Source organism: Fusarium phalaenopsidis, assembly GCF_050370095.1.
Source record: "Fusarium phalaenopsidis strain FUZ10S chromosome Unknown contig_32286, whole genome shotgun sequence".
In the NCBI taxonomy this organism is placed as follows: Eukaryota; Fungi; Ascomycota; class Sordariomycetes; order Hypocreales; family Nectriaceae; genus Fusarium; species Fusarium phalaenopsidis.
Window position 1 is genome coordinate 2,257,105 of NW_028145413.1, and position 18,002 is coordinate 2,275,106.

The window sequence follows — 18,002 nt, forward strand, 5'->3', positions numbered from 1 at the left end:
ACCGACATACCCTGCCTTTCAACTTGTACCAGCGACGTTTGGCACGATACTTGGCGCGCTTGTCAAGTTTGGCTACCACGTTAGGTACTTGGTCATTCTGACCGCAATCCACCCCCTCTTCTGGAACCCCTGTAACTACAGTCCGGTACCTATCTCTCATCTGGTAGATTTGTGGACACAGCCCGGCCCTTTCTGCTTTGTAAAGAAAGCAAAAGGGAATCGACGCCTTTCGATTCGCAAATGACCCCGACCCACGCGGCTCAGACAAGCAGCACCGCGTCTCGGCGTCTCTATCCCCATCCAGGGTTGGTGACACGAGGCTTTGTGGGTGTATCTGCCGGCCGAAGCCAAGGAGAAGCCTCCAGGACACCTCAGAAACTCTCTCGGACATGCAGGCCTATCGCGGAGAGTGGCTTGTCCACCATTCACGGCTCCCAATTCCTTACACCTCCCATGACCCATGACGTGCCCATCCTACGGGCCCTGCATTAAACTATGCTGCTGCCAGGGGTGGGATAGGGCTGAGGGCGAGGCTTCGGTCGTCGGTTCGACAGAAGTGGTTTTCGCCACAGCTCGTCCAGGGTCGTCTGTGTGTTTGAGCTCCTCACTTCCAGCTTGGATAGGACCCTGCCACCCGCCGGGTGGAGGCAGCGCTCCCGACCCTCTCACTGGTGGCCCGCAGGGGAAGGCTGGCTCAATTGCCGGGTCTGTGATGGATGTCGTGTCGTCTTCGTTTGTGTGTCTACTGTACCAAGCTAAGGAGGGGGTGGCCCCTAGTAGCCGTTCGCTCCCGTTTTGGTGGGGTGCAAAGAGTGAAAGGCTGTTGGCAGCTCGCCTTCGTCTCTCCTCTAGGAGATGGATCCCTTTCCGGAGCATAGGCTTGTGGTTCCTTGTGCTTTTTTCTCCGAAGGGGGGGGACTACCCGTCGGGAGGCCTTCGACGGACCATCACGATATACAAAAAGGATGCCCAAGTCGGTTGATGGAATCGTGTTGTGACTTGTTCAGTCAAGCAGCATTTGAAGAACCGGCTTCTCTCAATTGTCCAGTGATCGGCATGACAAAGTCTCTATAATCATTTCCTTGCCTGTTTTCCTCCGTCTACCATTCGACCTTTTACCAACTTTGCTTTCTTCTGCAACAACAAAATCGCAATTATATATATCCCTTTGGAATATCTCTCGACCTTTACCGGCTTGACCGACACACGACTCTCAACCATTCCTAGTCAACTCTTGGACCTTTCTCTACACATTCTCTACCACTCCGGAATCTCTATAACAATGGACGGATGTACGTCGTATCCAGTAACCTTGGCGGCTCTCCTGGGAGAACAATTGGTTCCCCAGGCCGCAGCCTTGCACCGCCGCCCCTCCCATCCCATCTCCCCCGACCCTCCCTACAGCAGCTCAGAAGCACTGACTCGTGAAACCCTTGCCTCCCCACAGTGAACGAGTATCGCACAGCACGGGTTGCTGAGGTTCTCTCCGATTTCCGAACGCTGCAGTACTACATCGCCGCGGCCCCTGTCGACCCCGAGGACACGGGTGACTACTACACCGAGGGCTGGGCCGCTCTCCGCCAGTGTGCACTGGATGGACAGCACATTCTGGAATGTGCGGCGGACACGAGCGTGCCTAACCCTCCTGGCGGCGAGGACGAGCAGATGAAGGCCGAGCTCAAGCAGTAGGTGTTTTTCGTGCAGGATAAGGGGTTTTCGAGGCTGACCATCGTGGTAAAGGGTTCTTCTGGACGCGTACGCAAGACGACACGAGGGACAGAAGATCTATCTTCGTCAAGCAGCGGCGCAACGATGGGTCGAATACCGACGACAGGTGCTGCAGAGCGGCTCACCATCGAGAAACCAGTCGCAACTCCGAGCCTGCGACCGCCAACTTCGAACGGTACGACCGTCTTCTCGATTTCTCTTGGAGGCTCCCAACTGACCGCCTCTGTGTTTAGGAACTGGCAGCCATCAGCGACGAAGTAATCTACGCCGAGCTCAAGGCCTCGGACGACGGAATGGGCCGCTGGACGGCCGAAGACCCCAGCCTTCGAAGCGTGCTCCGCTGGCTTCGAGCACGCCGATGAACGAATGGCTTGAAGGGGGGAAGAAGAAGTGATGGAGCGATCAAAGATACCCCGGAAGCAACACAACAACAACTTCATGAATGAACCGACAAAAACAACAACCCAACGCCTCACACGAATTTTCTATTCTTGACGCCTACGATTCTTACGAGATAAACCCCCACGGCCGGAACATTTTTCGCACGGAGTTCTTCTTTTTCTTTATATCTTCGGGTTTTCTTTTCTGGATAACGTACACGCAAGGAGAAAAAAGGGGGGGTCAAGGAGAACCAAGTGTGTTTTTCTGTTCGACATTCTCACGACCGAGAAAGATTCATGAACCTTTTTTTTTATTCATGGTCATGAAATGGCATTTGCAATCTGGCATGGGCATCATATCCAAAGAGATAGAGAGAGGGTTCCTCCTCCAATGGGGGTCAACATGGGGCTGGGCTCCATTGTAATACAACTACTGCCAGGAGCAGAAGAATCAACATGAACAATTACTCTACCTTGTTTGGGCTATCTTATGAGGAGTGAAGCCGCTGCAGAAGATCAACATGAGCAATTAAGTTGCCATCTTTGAACCATCTGACGTCTAGATGACGAACAAGTGACCACCCTGAGTGTATCTGGACAGACATCCTTACGCGCTAATGTATACTCTTGGCGTGGTGGCATATGGCGGTCTAATATATGCACCGTTTACCATAAAAGGTGTTGTTCCTGCTTTTAAGCGAGTATGCGCATCATGGTAAGCTGGTGGCATATAGGTGCTCCAACGTGTTAAGGTGCGTCCAGCTTGCAATTATCACGAAATATTGACTCAAGACAAGTCTGGCATAGATGTAAAAATCCACCAATTTTTCTCTATTCATAGTTTCTAGAAGACTTGAATTGACAGTATATCTTTGCATCTTCAACAAAAGCCTCCAGGTGTAGGAGGCTTTGCGGTGGAGTCACGCATCAACATGCCGCAAACGGCGGTAACCAATCCGGAGACACCGGACTGACATTTGTGCATGAAGAATCATAACATACATGTTAGACATAAAAAGGTCGATATATATCAACGCTTGCTCTGGACGCACAAGGCGATACCGCCCAGCATGAGACCCATCCCAACTGCGGTATCTGGAGTAGACGTTTAGAGACAACCCCTGAACAATGGGCGCTGAAAACACTCACCTCGGCTGATTACCTTGCCGTCAACGTACCAATCACCGAGAACGGTGAAGAGGAACGCCAAAGTGTTCACAATGGGTACCGTCAGGCTCAGTTCTGGACAATTGCCGTCATCAGCGGTTGATACAGAGGTTAGAGGTGGCGACCTGTCAACTTCGGCTGGTCTAGACTAGTTGGGAGGATCGACACTCTTCTGACAGGCGCCCATCAGAGACAGTAGACTTACCGGCCTTGCCAATGAGCAGGAAGAACCACACGCTGCCCGTGAGGTTGAGCACCAGCGGGATGGCGTATCGAGGGTTCCTCAGGAGATCGACAACCCCGAAGAATGCCCCGTAGACCTTGGACTTAAGCCAGCTGGCCCGGATGGCAGGGCTCTCGAGGACCGGATGCGCAGGAGGGTTGTGCGACTGGGCGGCCCGGCGGATGAAAGGGGTCGTGAAGCCCCATGCAAGCCCTACGAGGATGAAGCTCAGGATGTAGTTGAAGACTGGGGGCTTGTCGTCTGAGGTCATGATTGTTCTAGGCTCAAGGAAGGATGGATGCGTGGAGTCCAGGGGGGGGGGGGGGCGTGTAGAATGAAAGAGAGAGACGAGGGAACAGGAGGCTCGTGCGTCTGGGAGGGCTTTCGTCTGGCAGCCCTGTGAGGCCTGTGAGCGGAGTTTGGAGTTGTAGATGGTGTTGATCCAAGGTGGATGTCATCGACACAAGATGCCAGATGCGTTCTATTATTGGAGGTGGCGGGCCGGCCTCAGCCTCGCTCTAGCTGACGCTATTTGCTACAGGGGTCCAGACACAGGATGGAGACGGCCCCCGATCTTCCTCCTTCAGGGGGGCTTGGGCGTGGCTTGCTATTCCCCCACACGCCGCGTGGTTGGCTGCGCTGAAGTTTTTAGCCGCATTTCTTCTGTTTCTTTTCTGACAATCGACATCAACCATTCCAACGGATTCTTCTGGTCAAGTCATGCAGACCGCCCCGGGCGCTTGGGTCCGCTCACTCTTCAGATCCCTGCTCAGCTGGACATGGGGTATAAGGTTCTTACACGACGTCATGTGCCGTCTTGAAAAACACTCCGACTACAGCCCGTGGTAGGCCTCTCTCATCCAATCTTTTCTAGCCGGGACCTCGTGCGGGTGGAGGTTTCTGGTGATGGACGCATGGCCAAGAGCCGCGCAGGGTGCACCTCTTGACCCTGATTCGTCGGGTTTGACGCGGACACGCCGACTCGAGTTGGGCTCTTTGATCGACGTGGCGCTCAAAAGGTCGCCTGGGTCAGTTCTTTTTGGAAGAGTTTCGGATCAACATACATATCCGGGATCACGATGGTCATTGGCTTACTGGTTGCGGCCTTTGTCTGATGAAGGACCAAATGCTATCCCTATCATCAATCCCCTTTTCTCTCAGTGACAAGAGATGCACATAATCCGGCAATGACCGATCACCACGGCCATCTCCTTTACGAGAAACTCTGTGAGATCAGGTCTGACATGGTCGCGTACCTCCGAGCCGTGTTACAGTATCATCTCAGCTCGTCTCTTGCATTCGGCTGAACTCTTGTCCCTTTTTTCTTTACCACTCAAACCCATCACAAGACATTCTCAAGAGGACAATTTCTGACCTCTCATTCATCATCTCACCTGAACCTTGATTCACACAGTAGTCTGCTGTGTGTGCAGATTCACGGGACTTCGCGCAGTGTTCGTGTCAGCACCAGACACGTCTCGACGTCATGCACAACGCGCCCATGATGATTCATCGACGGAGCAGCCCGCGTCTCCCGTCTCTTTTCTCTTTGCTTTTTGGCGTCTTTCTCTGTGAAAACAAAACCCGTCATCTCGCAGCCGTTTCTACAACGGGCAAGTGTGTGTTGTTTTTGATCAACCGTCAAAATTGATGCGTCATGACTTCACATCTTAGGCCCCCAAACCCGACAGTATCAACTTTAACCCCTGGACTACGACGTTGGTGAGCGTTATGATATCTGCTGCATCACGGTGGTGAACCAAAGTTCTTCTATTGACCGTGAATCTCGATGGAGGACTCTTCCTCGTCTGCCTAATAACTCACAGGCCATCAGTGTTTACAAGCCGCTCTGATGCCTCGCAGTAGCCCGGATCGGAGCTAACCTTGATCGCACAAGGTAGCATCTCCCGGGCACGCCTTTTGCCGAAGATGACTGATGCCATAGAGAACGAACTGGCACGCAAGGGGAGGTAAGGAGTGTTTGTTCCTGACCGAGAGAAAGAACCCCTGTAGAAGTCTTACCCCGGACACGCCCACACGTCACCACTCTGGCGGACGGCACAGTCTCCAGAATGGACTCTCCGTGATCGAGCGAGTAGGAGGTCGTGAAATGCGCGAGACTACCAGTAGCTTCACCGCCGGAACAGATGAACTAGAGGATCGAGGAGGTCATCAATTGCGTCAATGAAGTCGATTTTCACGGTGGTCGTTCAAGAGCACATCGGCGATCTGCGAGAATGAGTGTCGAGGACCAAGTATAAGAATGGGACGTTGTCCTTCGATAGAGACTCTCTCATCATTCTCATCAACACAGCAATCCTACAGCAGCAACAGCAACAACAACCACTTCTATCAACTCCAACCTACCACCCACAACCATCAAAATGACCGATGCTCAGATCGCCGGCGGCCACAAGGCTACCATCAACAACCCCAACACCTCCCAGGAGGCCAAGGAGCACTCCAAGAAGGTCCTCCATGAGGAGTTCAACGACGGCAACGGTAAAGAACTTTCATCTTCTGACCATGAAACCGATTCTAACACGCGCGTCAGTCCCCAAGGCCGGTGACAACAAGGAGAAGAACCCTGGTAATGTTGCCGGTGGTCTCAAGTCGTGAGTCTCTTCGTTTCTAGAGGTGTAGGGCTGTACTAACCAAGTTCTAGGACCCTGAGCAACCCCAACGCTTCGGACGAGGCAAAGGAGTCTGCCAAGGACCGCCTCAACAAGATGGGCGAATAATTTTGACTCTACCCATGCAATTACATGCGGATATCTGCAGCGATCCGTTAGCTTTGTATCTAGCATGAGTAATCGAGTTGCTGCTTCATAGTTTCTTGAACCACTACTGTGACCTTGACCGAATTATTCTTCATGCCCTCGACAACCACACCTGGCCCGGTATCATCGTATCGGACTATATTATCAAATACGTTTCATGTCATGCACAACATCCCGTCAGGAGGGTTGTAGTGTCATAGTTTTGGTGGGAGTTGTTGGTTGGCACATGTGTGGCACATATTCACCGCATGTTCATCTTAGCATACCTAGGTAAGGATTAAAGAGACATATAGAAGAGACTTAGGAGAATTCCTCATCCCTTTAGACCTTTCTCTTACTCTGAGACTGCTATTAAGATGCCAAAGAGCCTAGTTGGTGTGCCAAGTTTTCACTCCCTTTTTGCTTCGGCATCGTTTCAGAACCAATCACCGCAAAGACACTACAACATAGAACTTCATGTCTGAGTCTAACACTTGCCATTCATACACAATGGGGAACAGCTAGCCTGCCATGCGAGGAGCATACAAAACCTCTCGAGCAATCATCAACACATCTTTAAACAACCAAAACACACGGACCCAACGCCATTCTCCGGCCAACCAATCTTGACAGCACCCAATGCCTGAATCATCGCGTCTCGGAATAATCGTTGAGCGCAACGCAAACCGCTCCTCTATGGTGCCCGTTGTACTGGCGAATGATCTGCTGGCTATGCAGTTCCCAAAGTCGCGCGTAGTGGTCCGAGCAGGCCGTCACCAGATAGGCAGAGTCAGCGCTGAAGGCGCAGTCCCAGACCCAGCGCTGGTGGCCGGTGAGGGTCGCCTCAAGCGGGTAAGGCTTGGGTTCCGGGTCCGTGGAGGGCTCAATGTTCTTGACCTCCCATATCTTTGCCGTGTGGTCGGCGCTGCAGGTCGCCAGCTTCTTGACGTCAGGTGAGAGTAGAATACGCGTGATGTATTCCTTGTGAGCGCTGAAGTGCGTGACTGGAACTAATTGGGTGCGGTCAAAGTTCTGGATAAGGTTCCATACAAACACGTTGCCCTGTATATGTCAGAATCAGACTGTCAGGTGAGGTATTGAAAACCTACAGCATTATTCGCAGCGCATAGGAGAGAGCCGTCACTAGCGACTGTGACGCTGGAGACTGAGACGTCTTCTTCTGGGATGAGTTCGTGGGAACAGTTGTTCTCGGCCAAGTCCCAGACTCTCACGCTGCCAGACCGATCGCAGCTTATAATCTCACCCTGGTTTGGGTGGATCACAACATCATTGACAGGGCAGCCATGGTTGTAGCTCCGCTGAATTGTCCCTGTCCTTGTCTCCCAGATCTTGACGGTGCCGTCCTCAGAGCTAGTCACCATCCATTTTCCCTCGCAGTGAAAGGCGACACCAGTGATGTTGCCCGTATGTCCCTCGAAAGTCAGCAGCGGGTTCGGATTGGTCGACTTGATATCGTAGAGCTTGACCGTGTGGTGGCCCGCGGCGGCGAGGTATCGCTTGTCGGGTGAGATGCACAGACGGTTCACCTGCGAGTCTGGGTGCTGTATAGTGCGCGAACAGATACCCGACAATGCCTCCCAAAACCTATCGAGAAAGAGTGTCAACGGGGGGAACTCGTGGAGGAAGCGCGGGTCGAATCGAACCTGATCGTGTGGTCATATCCAGCTGCGACGTGGGTTAGCTCGCGAGTCGCAAGTCGTGGAGTAGGTCAGTCGCATTTACCAGTGCAGAGAATGACAGACATGTTGAAGACGGTAAATCAGTCGCTTGAAGCTCAGCTCATGGTAGACGAGTCCTCCAGGGACTTTGTAGCCTTTTCTAGGGTGAGGAGGGCGAGAGGTAGCTCTAGAGGTATCGTAACTCCCATTGATTCCTAACTTTGGCCTACGCTGCGCGGGACGCGGTCGCTGATATGCACCAATCGGGGTATGCTCTAATCCGTGCATGACCCCGATGTCAAGCATAACCCTCCTCCCTGCCTTCCTCACAGCACCACATCTACTTTTCTTGTTTTCTAACCACAAACTTTTCTTTCATGCAAGTAAAGACCAGAAATAATCTCTTCAGACACATGGGATTGCCATCGAGGCGTTTGGAGGACGAAATGAGTTGTTTCGGCATACAGCATGACCCACTGTCATCTCCGAAGACGATGCACCAGAAAAGACACCATCACGAGTTAAACTCAGGTCACATACGAAATGACAAGCTTTCAGACGAACGAATGTACCTCTATGGGATCCCGCGGGGCGCTGCCTATCCGTCGAACTCGTCATTGTTGCGTTGGAGGAACCTCCGCCTGTGCGACAGGTCACACGAGCTCATCGACGGTTTTGCCCATGCCATCACCCGTCTCGCATATTGGCGACAGGTTTTTACATGGGGTACTGACTCAGGACGTCGGGATTCTTTCTTTCGAGTGCTACCAGAACCTATCCACGCCAGCATGTTCCAGTGGACTGTTCAACGATTGGATCAGGCAGGTAAGCCTTGCTTTGCAGGCGGCTACCCACAGCCGTTATGGCAATGCCACGCTGAATCATCGCTGGACTCGAGTGCTGTCATCTACACACATATCGCTTGCTATTATTCTCAACGTTCAGCCTCTACGCGTGATTCATGGCGATTGTTTGAGGAGTTCAGCTTGAGAACGTATTCACCCACATGTCAAGTCCGGTCTCTTCTACCCCCAGCGGACACCCCTTCCCTCTGGCCAACATCTATTTCAAAATACCTCTCAACAGAATTATCAGATCATTTCACGAATATGTCACAATGCAGGTCCAATGTTGTGCGACGCCGTTGGAAGTTGACTGCGGCCTGTCAACCCCTGCTCTCTCGGAAATTCTTAGACATACCTACCGTTTTGTCTCGGATTTTGGTCAGAAAACCTGTCAACTCGGCTTCAGTCTTGGGGGATGCATCAGATATTCGTCAGTGGCATGCGCAAGTGCCGCAGCCCCTGCTTGTAACGCCGAAGCCGAGACGGTGGTTGACCTGTCTGAGGCCCTCTCAACCGAGCATTTGTCAGTAAGTTATCGGAGAAGAGTCCGAAGCCGAAGCCGCGCCATGCGACACATAGTTGGGCTGTCTATTGATAGCCACGTTGCCCCGCGAATCAGGTTGTCCCTCCGTTGCGAGCTGAGGCCTCGTATCGCCGGCGTTGCCATCGATTGCCTCGAGCTGCATTGCGGGTCATCTGATCTTTTGGCACGAACGTGGATGCCATCTAATCAAAGCAGCTCAACTGTCGGAAACTGGATCTGCAGGACTGAAAATCAAGGCATATGGCATCATATCTCCTGATCAGCCTTGCCAGAAAGTTTGTGAAACAGACTCGAAATTGCCTTGTGCCCAACTTCTACGCCGGACCCCCACCTTGATTCTCTCGACAAGTGTCTACGGATGATGGGTTGTGACTCGTGGACCAACTGAACCAAGGGAGGTGGAACATGGTGGTCAGATCGTGAATAGCCTCGTTTGCACTGGCTGAGCTCTTGTGCCGAGCAAAAGGCCAGAGACGGCATTAATCAATGACAAACTCTCAGATTGGTCACAGTTCTTTCTACGAGTGATTTTTACTCTTGGATAACCCTGAATGGGCAGACGACAAGGCGCGTGACAAGGGTCCCAGAGGATAAGAGGGTAACACGACAAGATACAGCCAGGGAAGAGAAGCACACGTACACGTCGATGAAATCACAAAGAGTTGCCGGTCTAACTCGTTCTATTCCTGGGATTCGCTTGGTCGATTCAGGAAGATTATTGTTGACCGGTCGAGCTGATGATGGGGAACACAAGCGTGGGATGTCGACAAAAACGTCGTGGCCTTGCATGCTTGGTCCTGTCTCGGGAACGGGCTTTTCGGCCCTCCCTGATGCAGAAACGAACATGTAAACGGTCTGCCGAAAAAAAGTCGGTCTAGTTGTGAAAGGAAGGGAAGAATCCTTGCTGAGCTGAACGGGGGCCCGACGCTTATCGGGAGGATGCACCGGGCGACGACACGGGACGGACGCGGGACGGGGACGGCGGCCGAGGCATCCACAGGCTCGGGCCTCTACATGCTGGATAACACAGGCTGCTATGGAAGCACTACAGAGAACCACTGGACGACAGCTGCATCATCGGACAGAGCCATTTGTCAGTGTCATTGCCTCACCTTCAGCCCAAGGCCACCTCCAGGTAAGGCTACACCTGGCATTGCACGAGATTCAGATATCTGCTTCTCAAACAAGATGTGACGTGGATTTGACAAATGACTTGGCCGACTCTTGCCCTACCTCAACAAGCCCCTCGCACATGGTCTCATGGCTGATGCAGGAGCTTAATCATGGATGCACGCAATAGCATCTAGGTGCTTGTCTCTTAGAGCTGGGGTGCTGCCGCCAACCGCAAGGCCGCAGACGTTCAGCCGAATCCGCCGCTTTCTACGGGTCTTGGCCTAGTTTGGCTCGTCGGCGGCCGGGACGTGAGGCACGACCTAGCGATCATGCAGCAAGCCGGCGGGCTTGGTCAGCGCGGGCTTCCATTTGCCGGTCCTCTCCGGAACCGGTCAAGACGTCGAGGGATTTACTCCCCGCCCAACACTCCAGTAGGCACCGAGGATGTGGTCCGCGAGGCGCTCCTTGCGCAGACCGAGGGGGAGGCTGCAGGAGGCGTAGGAAGCCAAGGCTGCTCGCTATTCGGTCCACCGTGTGCAGTTGCAGTTGTAGTTGCGCGCTGCGGAGAAGGCGTGGGCATGAGCATGGATGGACGCCTGGAAATGAGGCCCAAGATGACCACAGAGCGGTAGCGAATGTGGAAGTCGTTACCGCCTAGTCTTTTTTCCTTTCACGGTTGGGCTCAGATTATCCCAGACATGACATGGCTTTGACGGTCGAGGTGTGAGAGCCCGAATCAAGGCAACTGCCCATCCTTGACATGATCGCCATCACAAGACCCGATTGCAGCCGGCGTCATGACAGCGGCTACCGACTCTGACAGACAGACGCGCTTGTGTCAACCCTCGTCTGGATAACTCCCCGTGGGGCGGTGAGGTGTTGGTTGCCGTCATGGACGGACGGGACCCAGTCTGTTGGCTGTTCCCCTTTGACGCCGTTGATGATGTCCAGATCCCGAGTATATATACCGGCAGGATTCCCAAGGTCTCAGGATGGTGTTCTTTTAATCGAACAAACAACTTGAAACACAACAGCCAGATCAACTTGAACTCATCCTCATCTCAGACAGCCTTCCTCTTGAGTTGCCATCATGAGCTCGCCCCTTTCCTCCTACGTCTTTGACGAGTATGGCATGACATGGATCACCTGCGATCTATGCAGCGGCTCGTTCCAGCGCGAAGCGTACGTCTATTCGTCATATTACCATTGCCAAACACTGCTAACCCAGAACTAGTCAAATCTGCAAGCTCTGCCAGGGGAGCAAAGTCCGTAGGGTTTCCTACGACTATCTCGCGGGGGCATCTGCTCCTCCGCAGGTGCAACATCAGGGGGGCAACCCGCCTGCACCACCAAAGCGCGACAATAACAACAACCATGGATCGCCGCCCAGCAACCAAGGCGTGTACAGCCGTCGCTCTTCCTAATGAGCTCTCTAAACATTGAGACCTGATGGGTCTCGCATGTATATGTCAACAAGCACATGTTTTAGAGGGTTATGAGTCTGCGAGAGTTGATACTTTGAGATACCTTGTTGTTGTTGTTGTCGTTGTTGTTGTTTTCCTTTTTTCCCTTTTCTTTGACGATGGAATGATACCATGGGCAATTGTTTGAGGAAGATTTGTTGAGTCACTCGTTGATGAGCTACTTGATTTGGGCATGAGAGGCAGTATCATGTGCTTCTTTGCCGTGTCTAGAGAACCTCGACAGCAACTCTGTTCTTTCCAACTACTTGCCATGCTCTTGAGTGACAGTGAGTTTGTTATTGCGCAAATTATCATGACACAATTTCTCTCCAGCTTCACCTGAATGTTGCTCTATGAGACTATGCCGTGCATCTATCAGGTTTTACTTGCATGGCACCTTGTATTCAATGTCCATCTTAGACCTGGGTCAAGATTGATCCCAACTGGTGTTGTATATATCCAATTGATGGTGAGCACATAGAGCATCATAGGTTCCAACCTTGGGCAAATACCTATCAACGTCTCCTCATTCTATTTGACTCTTATAATCCCAACTTAGGATGAGAAGATCAAATATTCAGGATAGTCCCTATAGCTACCCTTAGAGGAGGATAAGCTAATGCCTTTAACATAGACCAACAAAATGAAGTGAGATAATATTATCAAATGTGTATTTCGGCACCAGGGGAGAGGGGGCTAAGAGAATGTGTTTTAATTCACATAAGATTGCAAGAGTTCTCGAATTAGTGCTGAATCTCAGAATCTCGGCCAGTTTCGGAACTACTTTACACCCCGAGCACACACTATTCCAACCCGTAGACTATCTAAACCCTCAAGAAAAATCATGGAGCGGACAACAGCCTCCGTCGCTCCCCATTACCATTTTCGTCCTGACAAATAGCGTCCCTCACGATTCTTTGCCCCGCGTCATGCCGGGCCCCATCGCGTAATTGGCAAATTGACCCCACCCCCACTTCCATCCGGTCACCGGAGGGGAGGAGTAAACGACATCTCTCTCTGCATGATATATAGCTATCTTTTCTCCTCCTTCTTCGGTTTTCTATTATATCTCACCATGCGAACTGCCCTCCGTCGAGTCGCCATAACCTCAAGATCCCTCTTCTCATCCTCGATCCCCCGTAGCTGCTACACGCCCTCCCTCGTCCGCAAGATGTCGTCCATCCCCGACCCAGTCCTCAAGAAGCCTGTCAAGCTGTCTCTGGTGCAGCTCGCGTCTGGGGCAGATAAGCAGGCCAACCTCGTCAGCGCAGCCTCGCACGTCGCCCGCGCCGCAGCTTCGGGGGCAAAGATCGTCGTCCTCCCCGAGTGCTTCAACTCGCCGTACGGAACAAAGCACTTCCCTGAGTACGCAGAGACACTCCTGCCGAGTCCTCCCTCCCGCGATGCCGCGCCGTCGTTCCACGCCCTCTCGGCCATGGCTGCCGACAACGGTGTCTACCTCGTTGGTGGCTCAATCCCCGAGTTCAGCCCGGACACGGGCAAGCACTACAACACTTGTCTCGTGTTTGGCCCTGACGGAAAGCTACTGGCTACACACCGAAAGGTGCACCTCTTCGACATTGACATCCCCGGCAAGGTCACCTTCCGCGAGTCCGATGTCCTGAGCCCAGGAAACAAGGTTACGCTGGTCGACCTGCCCGAGTACGGCAAGATTGCCGTCGCCATCTGCTACGACGTGCGCTTCCCCGAGCTGGCCACCATCGCAACCCGCAAGGGTGCCTTTGCCCTCATTTACCCCGGAGCCTTCAACACCACCACTGGCGCTCTGCATTGGCAGCTTCTCGGCCGAGCCCGTGCTGCCGATAACCAGCTCTACGTTGCGCTATGCAGTCCCGCCCGCAACGTCGACTCGGACTATGTTGCCTGGGGTCACAGTCTTGTCGCCGACCCTCTGGCACACGTCCCTGTCGAGGCTGATGAGAAAGAGACCATTATCGAGTGGGAGCTTGAACCTGAAAAGATTACCGAGGCGAGGAGGAATATTCCTCTCAACACGCAACGGAGATTTGACGTGTATCCAGATGTGAGTCAGGGAAAGGTCCAATTCGACGAGCTATGATTGCATGAAACTAGATAATAGAAACCTGTCAAAAGTTATAAACCGTTGTATTTCCTTGGATCAAGTTGGTTCGTGATATAAAACATGGTTAGAGCAGTTTCACATAGACAAGGACCCTAGGTGAGAGATTGAAATCCTCTATATTTCATGACTCCATGAGCCCTACTCGCAGTAACGCCAGAGTCTTTTCCGTATTGTGATGCATATCCTGGCATCCATGAATCCAAATGGCCACCTTGGCCTGGCTTTTCCCCCGTTATCCCATTTCCAACATTAAACTCGTAAGCAATGCCCAACCCAATTGTCGTCGTTTCTCGTTTTCGGTCGTCGTAAATGGTGACCTTACTCGAGGGCCTTCTCGGCAAACTTGGGGAGGACGAAGCTGGCCTTGTGGATCTCGGAAGAGTAGTATCGGCACTTCTCATCCTCCTCCTCCTTGGTCCACTGTCGGAGAGGGGTCTTAACGTCGGCGTTGGGGTCCTTGGAGCAGACCATGAAGCCGATCTGGCCCGAGGGGTATGTGGGGATGGTGGTGTAGGCGTACTCGGCGACGGGGAAGATGGAGCGGCAGTCCTTCTTGAGCTGGGTGATGAGAGGCAGGTGAAGCCACTGGTTCTCGGCTGTAGCAGAGTCAACTGTGTAAGCGTAGTCCCATCATGAACTACCGTGCAGTGCAACAAGTAACGAGGCAGGAACAGCAGAACGCGGCACGCATAAAAGCAGGAACGGAAAATGCATGCTAACGCGGGACTACCGGAAGCTGAGCTGGAGAAGCAGCACTGGCTTCTGGTAGTCGCTAGGTCGGGAGTGGCACCATGATGTGCCAATCGAGGGAGAGCCCATGCACACCAGTCAACTTTGACAGTGGAGGGTTCCCCGATTCTGCCGTTCCTAGTGACCCCAGTTACTTCCCTGAGGAAAATAGGGAACATACAACCTTGGGTAGAAATGACACCGCCCTCCTTCAGGGCATCGTGGAGGAGCTTGAAGTAGTTCTTCTCGAACAGGGCCTCGGCGGGGCCCTCGGGGTCGGAAGAGTCGGTGATGATGACGTCGAACTCGTTCTTGTAGTCGTTGAGGAACTTGAAGCCGTCGCCGATGTGGACCTTGACCTTGGGGTGGTCGAAGCCGACGGACATGGTGGGGAGGTACTGCTTGGAGAGGCGGACGACGGCCTGGTGGTGTGTGTGAGTATCTGAAGTCTGCGAGTGAATACCTGGGTGCATACCTCGTCAATGTCGCAGAGGATGGCCTCCTCGACGCAATCGTGCTTGACAATCTCTCGGAGGACACCGCCGTCACCACCACCAATGACAAGAACCTTCTTGGGGTTGGGGTGAGAGTTCATGGCGAGGTGGGTGATCATCTCCTGGTAGGAGAACTCATCGCGCTCGGTGCACTGGACGACGTTGTCCAGGACCAGGACGTTGCCAAAGTCGGTCGACTTGAAGATGAGAACGTCCTGGTACTTGCTCTTCTCGTGGACGAGGACCTTCTCGACGCGGAGGGTCATGGCCTGGCCGGGCCACATCTCCGAGATCTCTCGGAACCAGCCATCTAGAGATTGACGAGTCAGCCGATGTTGGGGTTTAGGTTGAGATGCGAGTAATGGAGCGGTCTGTCGGTGGGCTCATCATGAGGGGAAGCTTGGGGTAGTCTCCAACGAGGGGTGAGATGAGGTTGAGCTGTGGTGTCGGGATGAGGTCGACGCGTGTCATTCAATCGAGAATTGATTTCTTGGTGCAATTCTCTCCGGAGACGGGTCGTCGGGATCGCATTTTTGAGGATATTCGCGACAATGGGGGAGACGGAGCGGGATGGGCGATCATCATGGGAGAGGGGCAGCGCGGGGTAGAAACTTTGTGTGTAGAAACTCACCCTTGATGGTCTCGTGGGTAATCTCCTCGGAAGACATTGTGCTGAAGAAGCGTAGAGAGTGAGAGATAGGAAGAGCAAGCTGCGAGCGACGATGGTAATGAAGCGACGAGCCGATGAGTCCAACTGCGAGCGGTGATGAAAGAGTCGAAAAAGGTGCGAGGCTTGTCTTTTTAACGAGTTCGCAGCCACGACGCACCTGCACGTACCCGGACCTTCCTGGTGGGGATGCGGGTAAAATTTTCGACGCCCACCGCAAAACAGACCACGGCAGCGTCATAATTTTTCTGTCTCACTACGGACGGACAACCTTGGGCAGCAACACCCTCCAGACCCCAACTTAGAACCCCAGATGTTAATTAGGCGGTGATGGAAAAAAAAAAAAGAATGGGGTCCTACGCGAGGTATTAAACAGCATCCTTGGACATCAGAGAGTACTGAACCGTGCAATGGCTGTGCCTGGAAGGGTGTTCCCAGGAACATGATGACCTGGCACCACTCGCAGAGAGTGCATTGGCCTGCTAACCCATGTTTTTTACGTCGAGTTTTTTCTTGTGTCTAAAGGGCTAAGACAAGCTTACAACTTCTGCCTGTCAAATTGCTGCCCTTTACAGTTAAAGACATCAGACGTCACTGGGCAGAACGTGGGGTGTTGAAGCCGCTATTCTCTCCAGATATTTCCATTTGTAGTAACTAGTTAAGCATCACCGGCTGCTGGTCCGGTTTGCAGACGGCAGAGTTCTCCCGTCCCGTGGGTCGAGCATGTTGGGCATGTATATCAATCGACGTATCATGCATGATAAGAGCCTACCTGCCAGCAGTCACCACTGTGAGACCCGAGCTCAGTGTTACTCGGATCCATGTACAACTCTAGATAACACCTCAATGCTTGAGCAATTCCCAGCTCGACGTCATCTTCTTCCCACGTCATAGCGGGTTCTCATGAGCTAGAAGCATAAGCTGAATCAACCAACATGCTCCGATTGGGCACCGACCTCGAATGTTCACCTAACCCACTCACTGCCGGCGGTCGAAGGAAGGAAAAAAAGAAGGAAAAATTACGGTGTGTTCCCGGTGAGCTTACAGTACCTGCGTTACCCAGTGTGTCATGCGCTGCGTCTTTTCTGCACATAAGGCCAATGGGGCGCTCGGCTACGCTCCCCGGAGTCGCAGCACCCAATGAATTCCATTCCTTCAGTAACTTATTCTTCAATCCTCTTGAGCCTCCCGGCGGTAAGTTCCCGTGGCTTGATGCTGGCATGCGCAGGTACTCGGCGGTTAGAGCCCAGTATCGAATCATTCCCTCATATCATGTCGTGGGGGTTGATGCCGGGTAGGGAGCCGGGACGGGCATCTGAGAGTGTTGGCTGTATAAAGCCCCCCTTCCGGATAGTCGTTGGGCTGCCGGTGTAAGCCATGGCTATTGCTACGCTTCTTGTCAGTTGCAGCCACTTTGTGCTGGGAATGTGTATGTCAGCTATCGGAGCATGGCGTTGTACACACTTTGTCCATGTTGAGCCGAAATAGCTCTCCTGCATACCTCTGCAACAACTAACATTGCTTGGCCCTCTGTCCGGTAAGCTCCGCTGAACCTGCAACAGGAAAAGCAATGCGCGTTACCCCGACATTACCTCGCATTCGTCAGGATGGATGGTTCTCTGCTGGTCCCAAGACTGCAAACGAAACACTCATCGTGATTCTCGACCATCACGGTAGTCAGTCCCCTACCCTGGACTTCAGCCAATCACCCACATCCTATGTTTCAACGATTCATACGGCTCCCCGAGAGTCATGCCAGGACATTAGTCAAGCATAGCGAAACGACGCGTGGGCAACCGTTACGATCGGGCGATGAGTCCTTTTCTCAGTCCCGTATATCCTCGATGGATGGCTTGCCCGGGACCCCTTTAGCTCGGCCGTTGGCAACTTGAAACCCCGAATACAGGGGCCGCGCCAACTTCCCCTGCTCTTCCAACGTTGCAGTGTGCCCGCTAAGCAGGATTCCTGCCCTCGACTGGAAGGCAGGGATATCCCTCTATTCGGATACACTAGCTCTGGCTTCCGGCACAAGGTCCAATGGCGCCGAGCGCTGCCGCAGCCGCAGTCTTGTGCCTGTATCTGACGATCAGGTTGAATGGACCTGGAC

At 52.9% G+C, this 18,002-nt stretch overlaps 7 protein-coding genes across 7 annotated transcripts; 4 read left to right on the forward strand and 3 right to left on the reverse strand.

Moving 5' to 3' along the window:
- Positions 1–1,282: 1,282 nt before the first annotated feature.
- Positions 1,283–2,090, forward strand: LRP88_03025 (uncharacterized protein; the record flags this gene model as incomplete). The annotated part of the gene is made up of 4 exons (XM_083239655.1): positions 1,283–1,292; positions 1,448–1,685; positions 1,741–1,903; positions 1,962–2,090. 4 exons carry the CDS (start codon positions 1,283–1,285, stop codon positions 2,088–2,090), a joined length of 540 nt encoding a protein of 179 aa, XP_083104785.1.
- Positions 2,091–3,138: 1,048 nt separating this feature from the next.
- On the reverse strand, positions 3,139–3,769 carry LRP88_03026 (uncharacterized protein; the record flags this gene model as incomplete). Its single annotated transcript, XM_083239656.1, has 3 exons — positions 3,139–3,194; positions 3,258–3,350; positions 3,481–3,769. 3 exons carry the CDS (start codon positions 3,767–3,769, stop codon positions 3,139–3,141), a joined length of 438 nt encoding a protein of 145 aa, XP_083104786.1.
- Positions 3,770–5,882: 2,113 nt separating this feature from the next.
- LRP88_03027 (Con-6 family protein) lies at positions 5,883–6,239 on the forward strand (the record flags this gene model as incomplete). Its single annotated transcript, XM_083239657.1, has 3 exons — positions 5,883–6,000; positions 6,053–6,113; positions 6,164–6,239. 3 exons carry the CDS (start codon positions 5,883–5,885, stop codon positions 6,237–6,239), a joined length of 255 nt encoding a protein of 84 aa, XP_083104787.1.
- A 666-nt stretch (positions 6,240–6,905) lies between these two features.
- On the reverse strand, positions 6,906–8,022 carry LRP88_03028 (TOR complex subunit LST8; the record flags this gene model as incomplete). The annotated part of the gene is made up of 4 exons (XM_083239658.1): positions 6,906–7,289; positions 7,367–7,862; positions 7,922–7,943; positions 8,001–8,022. 4 exons carry the CDS (start codon positions 8,020–8,022, stop codon positions 6,906–6,908), a joined length of 924 nt encoding a protein of 307 aa, XP_083104788.1.
- Positions 8,023–11,528: 3,506 nt separating this feature from the next.
- On the forward strand, positions 11,529–11,862 carry LRP88_03029 (uncharacterized protein; the record flags this gene model as incomplete). Its single annotated transcript, XM_083239659.1, has 2 exons — positions 11,529–11,620; positions 11,673–11,862. The coding sequence occupies 2 exons, from the start codon at positions 11,529–11,531 to the stop codon at positions 11,860–11,862; spliced, it is 282 nt and encodes a 93-aa protein (XP_083104789.1).
- A 1,210-nt stretch (positions 11,863–13,072) lies between these two features.
- LRP88_03030 (carbon-nitrogen hydrolase) lies at positions 13,073–13,981 on the forward strand (the record flags this gene model as incomplete). The annotated part of the gene is made up of 1 exon (XM_083239660.1): positions 13,073–13,981. One exon carries the CDS (start codon positions 13,073–13,075, stop codon positions 13,979–13,981), a length of 909 nt encoding a protein of 302 aa, XP_083104790.1.
- A 342-nt stretch (positions 13,982–14,323) lies between these two features.
- LRP88_03031 (spermidine synthase) lies at positions 14,324–15,896 on the reverse strand (the record flags this gene model as incomplete). The annotated part of the gene is made up of 4 exons (XM_083239661.1): positions 14,324–14,601; positions 14,916–15,156; positions 15,210–15,538; positions 15,860–15,896. The coding sequence occupies 4 exons, from the start codon at positions 15,894–15,896 to the stop codon at positions 14,324–14,326; spliced, it is 885 nt and encodes a 294-aa protein (XP_083104791.1).
- Between the last annotated feature and the right edge of the window lie 2,106 nt (positions 15,897–18,002).